We start from the raw sequence: 11,625 nt of genomic DNA on the forward strand, positions 1-11,625 counted from the left end.
ACCCCATAGAAGCTTCTTGCTTCACCAATAGATTTTGGAGTTGGCCAATTCTTGATGGCATCTATCTTATATTCATCTACCTCGATTCCTCTTGAGATCACAACAAATACCAGGAAAACAACTTCGTTCATACCAAAAGAACATTTTCAAGATTAGCATACAACTTCTCTTTTCTAAGAACTTCAAACACATCACGCAAATGTAAGACATGTTCTTTACGGGATTTGCTATAAACTAGAACATTATCAAAGTATACCACAACAAACATCCCTAGGAACAATTTCATCACATGGTTCATCAACCGCATAAAGGTACTAGGAGAATTTGTGAGGACAAAAGGCATAAACAACCATTCATATAGACCAAACTTGGTCTTGAATGCGTTCTTTCACTCATCACCTAATTGCATTTAGATTTGGTAGTACCCTCTCTTGAGATCTATCTTAGAAAACATACAAGAACCATTCAGCTCATCAAGTATATCATCTAAATGGGAAATTGAGTGGCGATACTTTACCATTATTTTATTGATGGCTCGATAATCAACACGCATGCGCCATGTTCCATCTTTCTTTGGCCCTAGAAACACCAAAACTGCACATGGACTAATGCTTTCTTTGATGTATCCATTGTTGAGGAGTTCCTCAACTTACCTTTAGAGCTCTTTTGTGTCCTTTGGATTACTTTGGTAGGCCGGTTTGTTGGGTAATTGAGAACCCGACATAAAATTAATTTGATGCTCAATTGCCTGAAGTGGGGGTAATCCTTGGGGAAACTCCTTTGGGAACACATCTCCATAATCCTTCAAAACAGGGGAAATAGAATGGGGGATAGAAGAAGTAGAGTGGTTAGCATAAAAATCATGGGCTAGGAGGAGCATGGGTGTCTTCTCATCATGCTCTTTGAAAAGATCTTTGTTCCTAGACAACATCACCAAGGGACTCTTCTCTTTTAACCTTCCCTTCTCCTCTTCTTCATCACACTCCTCAATTTGGTCCTCCTTCTCACCTTGTTTCTTACCCTTCTCTTTCAATTCTCTTAATTTTTGGTAACCCTCATTCACTTGAGATGAAGAAAGAAGATGGTGAGTGAATTTCTGACCATTAAATGCAAAAGAGTACTGATTAGTCCTCCTATCATGCTTGCTTAAACGATCAGATTGCCATGGTCTTCTAAGAAAGAGATGACAACCTTGCATAGGTATCACATCACAATTCACCTATTCATGATAATTCCCAACTGAATCACCACTTGCCTATTCACCTTAAACTCACCACAATCATTTAACCATTGAAGCTTGTATGGTGTGGTATGTTTGGTCATGGGTAACTTCGAAAAATCAACCAAAGTTGCACTAGCCACATTAGAACAACTTTCGCTATCAATGATCAAAAAATATATATTTTTCTTTATAAGACAATTAGTATGGAATAGATTCTCCCTTTGACTAGACTCATCTATCTCCTTAATAATCATTGCACACCTCATAACAAAATTTGGAACCTCTTACTCTCCATCTTGAGGACAAGTATATTCATTATCCTCCTCTACTTGCTCATCTTCTTGGGATCCCTCTCCATTTTAGGATTTTTCATCATTCTCATCTTCTAATCCCACTTCTTCTCTAAGATAATACAATTTTCCTTCCTTAATAATCGCATTTCTCGGGTTGGTACATTCACCTGCCTTATGTCCCCACCCTTGGCATTTAAAACATTAAAAACCTTTAGGATTGAGAGTAGGATATTTGTTACCTTCATTCCTTAGAGGGTAGTTTGGATTGGTATTCTCTATGGGTTTTTTGTCATTGGACTTGTAGTCATTGATCTTGTTCCACCTTGATGATAATTTCTCTATCTCTTTACTTTTACTCCAAGTATTGGTAGATGAGTACCCTTTTGGTTTGTAAGTTGCCCTTTCTCTGATATCCCCTTCAATCTCCAAGGCTGCTTGGAAGATTTCTTCTATGGTATAAAACTTGTGGATAGTCATGCATGAGGAGATATCTTTGTTCAATACAACCTTAAAGCATATGATGTCATGATTCACGTTCTCTCAATGGTCGAGCTTTAAGATCAATTATTGGAATCATCATAATAGGCCATAACACTCTTGCTAACTTGCCTCAAGTTGTACAACTTTGCAAGCAGCTCATGTCTATACCACTTCGGAACATACCTTTGCCTCATGACTACCTTCAACGCATTCCATGGAGGGGGTTTTCCTTTATTCAACACATTTATAAATCTCTTGACATAATCCCATCATGTATTGATATACCCTTCAAAATGGGCTATGGCATAACAACTTTTCTTCTCTTCGGTGATATCATTAACTTGGAAGATCCTTTCACAAGAGGACTTCCATGAGAGATAAGCTTTAGGATCACTTTCTCCTTTGAAATTTGTAAGACTAAACTTGATTGAATAGATACCCACATCTAGATCCCTATTACCTTGTTTGTTCCATTGATCATAACCTTGAGGTCGGTTTACCAAGTTTCCTCTACCATTAAGTGCTGGACCAAATCTTTTTCTCCGACCTCCATAACCTCGTTGATCTATTGGTCTACATCTCATTTCCTCTACCAACATGTCAGCTACATCGAATGCTCTAAACTATGCTTATTTTTCTTTTCTTTCTTTCTCGTCTATTTGTATGGGTTGATTTTTGTTAAGGGGTGCTTGGAATGAGGGCATTCTGTTAAGTGGTGGTTGGTGTATTTAGGTTCTAGATTCATAATATTGTATTTGGTTGAATTAATATTGGAGTGGTCTAAAGGTATTTTGGTTTTGTGGATACGTAGTGGCTTGAGGAATGGAATCATGTGCTTGTATTGGTGGATTGATCATTTGGAGGCAGTTTTCCGAGGAAATATGAACCGACGAATTTAGAGCATGCCCACTAGTTGAAGCATTGAAGTGTTGAGGTATGGATAAGGATATGTTTTATCGACCTTCTACGATATCCACTGTTCTACTAATGAAGGATTCACTCCCTTCAAGAGAATACACTTTAAGATCTAGTGAGTTTATCTTAGCACCCGTAGAATCAATTTTACGATTGAGAGTTTCAATGGCCATTAAGATAGCATTGGTTGAGTGGTTATCCATTATTTTCAAAGTTTTGCCTTCCGTAGCCATTTTCTTATGAAGAAAGACACTAAAAAACAACAAACATGTTATCATTAGAGAAATTAACCTTACAAACTCTTCACTCCTTTGTTTAACTCACACTTGGATCACAAATGTTGAAAGATGGTTTATACTTCGTGTGGTAGTTGAGGTGTCAAGTTCTACTCTTGATCGGATTGGATTCTAGTTTGATGGACTCAAATAAATATATGAGCACTTGGATCAATAATTATAAATTCTATTAAAAAGAGAAAAGCTTGAAATAAATGAGACGATGAATGAAATGGGACTCAAGAACTAATCATCCAACTTAGTAGGTGGATTACTAGTTGTTGATAGTTTTAATAATCAAGAGTTGAATTTATGAATCAAATAATGAAACTAAGGAATAAAACTTGAGTAAATTGGAGTTTAGAAGTGTTAGAATGCATTTGGAACTTGAATTGGACGTTGGGAAGTCTTGACATACGTTTGGGAGGTGTCACACACCTTGAGCGCACCTATATAGCACTTTCAGCGCAGGTGGGGAAGGCTGCACATTGTTTTGAGCTATGAAAGCAGTTCCAACGCACCTCCAGTGCAGGTTGGATGCAGGAGAGACCCTAGACACTTCCTTGAGGTGCGGAACCAGGCTGGGAGCAGCTGTATCCACCTTAGACGCAGGTCAAGGGAAAGTTGGCCGCCACTTGCTTGTTCCAAGGCCAAAAATGCCCTTCTTGATGCCCTTTGTGTAATTTTCTCTTTGAATATTCTTGAAATATTTTTAGATGCTCAAACAAAAACACACTTTAAATCTTTTTATTCCTACTTTTTGGATCAAACACCTTCTTTTGGATGAATTTCAATATGAATATAACAATCTCCTCAAGAACATACCAAGAACACTAAGAACATCAATCTTTCTAACTTTATCTCCGGAGCTTGGAATGAGTTCAAAATTTGAACGTAGGTACTTTTTATCCTTCTAAAATCATTCCAAACATCAATTTATCCAAATTATTCATCAAAATCTTCATCTTTTCAATTCACCTCAAATGTCTTCAACCCAAGCTCCCAACAAGGATAGAACTCTCAAATAAGCTCCGATTTAACTCAAATTTGGTTTATAAACTCGTATAGTATTAGGGAATGCAAATGTAACACTAGAAACACCAGAAAACACAAAAATCAAAAAATTAATATATGACCTAAGATCTAAAACGTGAATAGTAACTTGTTTTTGTGATTTTCAATTTTTTGAGATGACTAGATCTAAGATTGACTTTGTAGGAACAAAATCAAACTCAGCTCTGATACCAAATAATACGGAATCAAATTATGAAAACTAAAGACGAAAAAAAAGTAAAGATAATCGATAAAACAGACAATTAGACACAAGAAAAGAAGTAACCAAGAATAAAAGAGTATGTCAAACTCTAATACCCTCAGTTACAATCTAATCGAACACCTAATACCTACGGTGACCAAGAGGGAGATGAACGCCCTGTAAACCAATGTTTCTAAACCAAAGTTCAATAAATGTTTTCCAATAGTCTCACTCAATGGAGAAGAATTCCTCAATTCCTCAATAATCAAGCAAAACTAAGAGAATGAGCTAGCCTCAAAAGTATTTATAGCTTATGCTAATTATTATAATTTTAGGGCCCAAAAGTTAGCCAATTACAAGATAAGTTCCACTAGGGGCTGTTTTTATTTGCTCTTGAAATGCAAGAGTGGATCAAAAGAGTATCCAATGCGCCTTGGGTGCAAGTCCTTTTCAGGGGGTTTTCTAGCCCCGTTTTTCCTTCACTTGCCTCCTCCAATGAACCTTGTACCAATGTGAGTGCGTTCATAAAAAAATAACACCCTCTTGATGGTAAGGATGCTTCTTCAAGTACCTCCCACTTCATGAACTATCCTTGAATCCTTTGAATCTCCCAGGCTTAACTTCTAGTGAATGGCGTGGAGCCAATCCGGATTGTATCATATCGTTAAGTAGTTTGGATAAAAATATCACTTATAAAAGTAGATTGAAATTATGTAATATTATCAATATTAATTAAATTATCATAGATGTCTTGTTCTGATCATTTATTAAATACTATTTAGTATTATGTGTACAACTATATTATGTCGCACATCTTGCACCAAGACCTCGCTGATTCTTCATTACTTACATTACAGTAGGTCGAAAAAATTATGCGAGGGATCTATTCATCCTACTGCATTAGTGTATCCGAAGAAGGTTGAGTAGACATGGGACATTTTGTATGACCACCCCCATGACCATATCATACACTATATAAGTAGGGTTATATGACATTATCAAAATACGTAAGATCCTATTTGACCAAAAACCAGTAATTGTTATGGACTTGAGGTGGAGGCCAGATACTCACACATTCGACCTACCCTTAAGAGGTAACTTTCACGCTACAGGATATGGATGTGTTGGTTGCACTATACATAGTCGGAGATCCAATTATATGTACCGATGAAAGGGATCATAATTTAGATTGGCATATGATGTTATGATATTACACTGGCTTGGAGGTTGAACTAGACACCATTAATGGGAATGATTGTATTTCTACTATAACAGTTCTGGATTATCTTCAACAATATCTTTTTCTTCATTCCATATAGTCAAGACTTTAGAGAGTAGGGTTTATAGCACCGCTCGACTGTATATGTGTTTCTTTTGGGAGGGATGCTATGCATAAATACATCTGACAGTATTTTGAGTTTGAGGTACTTATATTTACATAAGGACCTCAACAAAAAAGGAGACTATAGCTGGGGAACACTGTTCTAGCATACTTTATAGGTCTCTTTGTCGGATATTCATGTGAACGAAGGAGCTAGAAGGATTTTTTCCTCTTCTTCAGGTAACCTTTCTTATTATCTAAATTCAATTCGATTAGTTATTCTTTTTATTAAAAATAATTTTGATGTAATCATTAGATATGGATTTGAGAGAGGATTCGGTCCTTCTGGATAGAGTCGATTGAGAAGATAGACTAGTTAGTGCTACTATATGCTAGGTGTTGGTGTAATATACCATAAATTACAATAAATAATTACAGTTGAAAATAAAAGGAACAAAAGTGAATAAAATAAAATAATCTTCTTCTTGACTGAGGCACGGATATCTCACTTTCTTTAAGGAGATACAAGCCCACTGGGGCATAATCTACACCGATTCAGCAATATATCTCGTGACTTGTCCCCTCCAGGATACAACAACTGATAAACGATGTATAACTCAAACAACTCTGGATTAGTTGAAGAGTCCAAAGCCGCACCATAAGAACACCTTCCTTAAACATATATTTACTGCTTTGTATAGTGAATATAGTTAAAGACTTAGAATATTTTCTCTATCTCAACTCTTTCTTTCACTAATATAATAACTCTCATTTGTAAAGTGAATATAGTTGTAGACTTAGTATATTTTCTTTGTCTTAACTCTCTCTTTCACTACTACACACTATAATCTTTTTCACACTTATCATATTTCCTAGTCCATGCAATAACATGCAAGACCACCTCTATTTATAGGTGAGGCACTTAAGAAAATGCCAAACCATGCTAAATTTATAAAGGAATTGCTAACAAAGAAGCAGAAGGTAAGCTGTCAGTTGGTGGACAACATCTACCACAGTAGCGCTGTTTCTTCACAATCCTTAGTGCAGAAAAAGCCTGACCCTAGAGCATTTACCATACCGTACATAGTTGGGTCCATGAAGTTTACCAAAGCTTTATGTGACTTAGGAGCAAGTATTAATCTAATGCCCCTTGATATCTACCAGAAGCTTGGACTGGGGGAACCTACCTCCAAAATGATGTGTCTTGTCATGGTAGATAGGTCAGTGAAACGACCAATTGGTATATTACACAATGTGCCGGTGAAAGTGGAAGACTTTATTCTGCCTGTAGACTTCGTGATATTGGATTGTGATGTTGATTTTAAGGTAGACATCATCTTGGGTAGACCATTATTAGCCACGGGAAGAGTGTTGGTTGATATGAGCTCAATGAGCTAAAGTTCAGGTATGGAAAAAGAGAGGCCAGATTTAAAATGCATTCTCCTATGAAGTAGTTGAAGGAGATGAATACTTCTCGATCGTTGATGTATTCCAGGAAGATGGTAATGAGGTGGTGATTCAGAATCTTGACCAAGTCTGAGTAGTCGAGATAACCCAGTCATGCCATGAAATTAAATCAGGCGCTATTTGGGAGGCAACCCAATATTTTAATTTTATTGCACTTGTGTTTTTAATATTTGTAGCTAAGAGTCGTACAAAGGAGGTGAACTAGTTTCAGTCAACTTGAGGAGGATTGACATCAATTTTGACAGGTTGTCACAAGTATGACAAACCATGAGAAATAGCGTCAAAATACTCAAGTCAAAGCCCTATTCTATTAAGGCTGACAACAATTTTGAAGTGCTGTCAGGTATTTGACGCGCCGTTAAAAATGTCGTAAAGCCTAGCTTAAAAATTTTGGGCTAACCCAGCCCAGTCACAGCTGTTCACATTCCCACGTACCATAGGTCTTTTCCTATTAGTTTTAATTTTCTTTCCTTAGAGAGTTATTTCCCTTGCTTTGTCAAGTTTAATCCCTTCTGAGTCAAAATTTTAAGACTTTCCTTGTTGAAGCCTGAGAGTTAAGCCAAGAAATCTTCTACCTCTCTTATCTCATTCTTCTCTCACTCATAAGTCTAAGTGCTTAGAGTACATCAGCTAAAGTTTCAACATCCAAGTATAAGAAAAACTTCAACTTTATCTTTCTTTGGATCAATTGTGAACTACAAGAAACCTTGGTTTCAAAAGAGTGAGCTAAACCCATTAACATGCTTCAAGCCCCTTCAAAAATGAGGGTTTGTAGGGGTATGCAGTATAATTTCGTGGAAATCTCACTAAAGAACATGACCTAAGTTGAAATTGAGAATAATGATAGAAGAAAAATCAAGTAAAAGAAGTTAGAAATTGTAATGTTGTCTGACGACAATTTTTATGGCCTTGCACCTGTGTGACAGCCATTCAAAAATGCAATCAAAAGCTGAGAAATTTTTTAGATTCTGAATAAGGTTGACAATGCTTTTAAGCACTGTCACACCTTTGACGACAAATCAGAAAGGCCGTCAAACCTTGGAACTAAAAATAGTGTTGATGTTTAATTGAGGTCATCCTTCTTCTTTTCTTGTTTGATTATAAGTACCAATTAAGGATTTCTACGTTGTACAGAACTGAGCATGACATCCAAGAGGAAGAATCCAACCACACCAAAGAAAGCAGCTATAGATAATGTGCCTTTATAACTTGTCAATGAGGGCTCTGATTATAAAGATGAGGAGCCTTTGCTCAGATGGAAAAGAAAGAGGACTAGTCCAAAGACTCCACCTCCACCTAAGCCTACTGAGGTGGAGGATACTGATGATAATGAGGTGACAACCTCATCTGAGAAAGCTTCGGAGGAACAAGGATCAGAACACACTGAGCAGAGGTCTGAGAGTACTAAACCAGCAGTCAAAACTAAAGATTTTGAGAGGCTTGCAACTGAAGAAACTGAGTCTGAATCACCATCTTCGGATCACCAAGGTGATAAGGATTATTTAGTACAGGGAAATTCGGTGAAATAAGAAAACCCCGAGGTTAGTAACAATGTGAGATGGCGAATCCATGGGGCTAAAATGATTTATTTGGATAGACTTTGTAGAACAGATCGATGAAATGCCAGAAGGCCAATTCTAGAGGAGAAGAAGATTATCACTACAGGGTTGATCAGATGCCCTGAGGTTATGCATAAACTCTAGGAGTATGGTCTGGAGTGGACTACTAGGGGAAGCAATATTTACTGTCCTTCGTTTGTCCAGCATTTCTGCGTGAAGTAACAGGCTACGATGGAAAATATATGCAAAGAAGGGGATAAAACTTTAGTATAAGCCTCTCCTGACCAAAGTTGTAGTACGTGGAGTGGGGTGGATGTATCAGTTGCCACCATAAATAGGTTTCTTCATGGGCCAGCCTTCGTCCCATGAGCTACCTCACCTATATTCTATGCCCGATTGAAGCATCGAGAAAATCAGCACAAGTGGCTAGCGACACTCATAGCAGATGGGGAACTGGAATGGTTGATAATCCAGCAGAAAAGATTTCCAAAGCATCTCTAAATTCAGAGGCAAGTATTTTGGGGGGGGGGGGTTTAATACGGATTCATCTGATACTCACCAAGGGCGACAACATATTAGGGGATGATCGAGCAATATTGGTTGCAAGCTTGACAGATAAAACCCCCTTGGATTTTGGAGAAATTATAGCAGAATAGATCAAGATTTGACTCGCAAGAGCTGATGCTACATATCTATTCTCATGCCTGATTACTAGGTTGTGTGAAGCAGCTCATATTTCTGAGATTTTAGGTATTAATGATGAGATGCATGCCAAGAAGACTCACAACCCTGTCAGCAAAAATGAAATTCGGCCAGGCTTGCGACTTTATTAAAATGTAGGGTGTGCAACAGATCCTCCAGTCACTGAGACTGTTTCAGCACCAGATGTTGGGGTGCAAAGCCCCGAAACTGTATCACCACCACCACCAGCACATTCAGCTCAGGAAGGTTCAGTGCCTCAAAGTGAGCTGACTGCTTCAGTTTCTCTAACAGTAAGAAGGTTGGAATTTTAGCCAATTGATATTATGAAGGTGGCCAGGCTAGCAAATTGGTGCGAGATACAACTACTGGCCTTCACCAAATAATTTGCTGCTGCTGTAGACAAAAGATTTAAAGCTGTACTCGATCCTACACTAGAACCTTTCATGACTTTGCCAGTGCGGGTAGCAGATCTTGAGAACAGATTCAATACTCGGGCAAGAGAGATGATAGATACTGATATTGCTACTTTTAGGGATGCATTGTACAAGGTGAAGGCTGAGGTTGGGATATTGCAGTAACACCAAATTATGGTGCCAACAGGATCAACTATACATGATGTTGAGGAAGACATTCCTATAAATGATCTTACTACGAACTCCTCAAAGAAAAAGAAGAAAAAGGGGGAAATGAAAGGCAAAAACAAAAGATATGAGCCTGATAGTGAAGAAGAGAGAAAGACTAAAAAGAAAGCAAATAAGAAGGCAGAGAAGGAGAACTTGAAAAGGGCAATACTGGAGTTTATGGCTGAAATAGAGAAATGGGAAGCAACCATCAGAGCTAGAGCTGCAGGTGCTTTATCGAGCCAGGCTCCAGCTACTACAAAGGCAGATGTTATGAGTGGGGAAAAGATAGCTGATGATGTGATGGCAGGGTCGGAGACCTAGAATCCACAGGCTTGACTGATTTTAGGTATATTCTAACCCTTGGTGCTTTTTATTTCTTGATTTTAAGTTAAGGGTATAGGGAAACTGTTGTTGTAACACATTCGGTGGATAATTAGGAGTAGTGCAAATACTTGAGGTAGTTAGCTCGTTTAGTGAATTTTGAGTACGTCTCCAGTGGTCTGATATGTTGTGAACTGTGTGAAGTGCTTCTAGTGTGACCACTATGTATCTATTTATGGTACTAGTGTGGTAAATAGATAACCTGTAGAGAACAAATGCATGAAACAGAGGAGTAGTGATATGCTATATACTTGTGTGCCATATGCATGTAAGGTCTTACTCAGTTCCCATTGTGCGTTAAATCTAAAACTTGCTCAGTTCGTCGTGTCATAGTCATAGGATAGGCATTTAGCAACGGATCATAGGCCATTTTTTCATGTTAACCCATATTAGCTTAAATGACCATCCAAGTGTGAACAATATCCCTTGATTCTTTTTTTTGAGCCTAAATAGCCTAATTCTTTCTTGTACACCTTTCATATTCCTATTATATCACAATGAACATGTTTTGGCCCTGGTTCTCCTTGGACATTGTGCACCTTGACTTTGGCAAATAGCCTAAGTTGAGGGTGGCTACTATAGGGGTGCTTGATGCATTATGAGTATGAAGAGAGGGAAAATAAAGAAAATGAATAACAAGTTAGGTATAGTGAAAAAGTATATAGAAAAGAGAAAAATGAATAAGTTGATCTAATGCGTGAACAGAGAACACCCATCTTGAGACTACTTGACAAATAGAAGAGGGAAGAAAAGAAGGTCAAAAGTTTAAACCCCGTGAGTTAATGTAGTACCAAGGAGGTATAGTCACTATGAAATACCCTTGAATGTCATACTAGCCCCTAGCCTACGTTACAAACTTAGAAAATACCTATAGTGATGCTAACTGACTTATCTGAAGACTTCAGTACTGACTATAAGGGCAAGCCTATGGCATTAGATGCGCAATGTTAGAACTTTGTTCTGAGAGTGAGTCTTACGTTCATCCCTATGTTAATACATGTAAATCTAAGTGAAAAAGAGATTTCTTTATGGTGAGGGCACACCAGGTATGTTGTTATTAACTACTTTGTTCGGAGAATGTAATTTAGGTATGTGATAGGTTATTATTGCTGAGATTTTTGCCATATATAGA

At 37.7% G+C, this 11,625-nt stretch overlaps 2 protein-coding genes across 2 annotated transcripts; one reads left to right on the plus strand and one right to left on the minus strand.

The window, feature by feature from the left end:
* Positions 1-655: 655 nt before the first annotated feature.
* LOC124898599 lies at positions 656-1,198 on the minus strand. Its single transcript, XM_047412235.1, has one exon. The coding sequence runs from the start codon at positions 1,196-1,198 to the stop codon at positions 656-658; it is 543 nt and encodes a 180-aa protein (XP_047268191.1).
* A 6,297-nt stretch (positions 1,199-7,495) lies between these two features.
* LOC124898600 lies at positions 7,496-10,067 on the plus strand. Its single transcript, XM_047412236.1, has 4 exons — positions 7,496-7,571; positions 8,465-8,716; positions 9,628-9,750; positions 9,889-10,067. Exons 1-4 carry the CDS (start codon positions 7,496-7,498, stop codon positions 10,065-10,067), a joined length of 630 nt encoding a protein of 209 aa, XP_047268192.1.
* The last annotated feature ends 1,558 nt before the right edge of the window (positions 10,068-11,625 follow it).

This window comes from Capsicum annuum, chromosome 5 (assembly GCF_002878395.1).
Source record: "Capsicum annuum cultivar UCD-10X-F1 chromosome 5, UCD10Xv1.1, whole genome shotgun sequence".
Lineage (NCBI taxonomy): Eukaryota > Viridiplantae > Streptophyta > Magnoliopsida > Solanales > Solanaceae > Capsicum > Capsicum annuum.

Excerpts from the sequence above, each read along its gene's own strand:
- LOC124898599 (XM_047412235.1), bottom strand. The coding sequence starts at position 1,198 with ATGCAAGGTTGTCATCTCTTTCTTAGAAGACCATGGCAATCTGATCGT.
- LOC124898600 (XM_047412236.1), top strand. The coding sequence starts at position 7,496 with ATGAGAAATAGCGTCAAAATACTCAAGTCAAAGCCCTATTCTATTAAG. Across the intron at positions 7,572-8,464 it reads CAATTTTGAAGTGCTGTCAG|ATGAGGAGCCTTTGCTCAGA; the intron begins GTATTTGACGCG and ends CTGATTATAAAG. Across the intron at positions 8,717-9,627 it reads ACCATCTTCGGATCACCAAG|GGTGTGCAACAGATCCTCCA; the intron begins GTGATAAGGATT and ends ATTAAAATGTAG.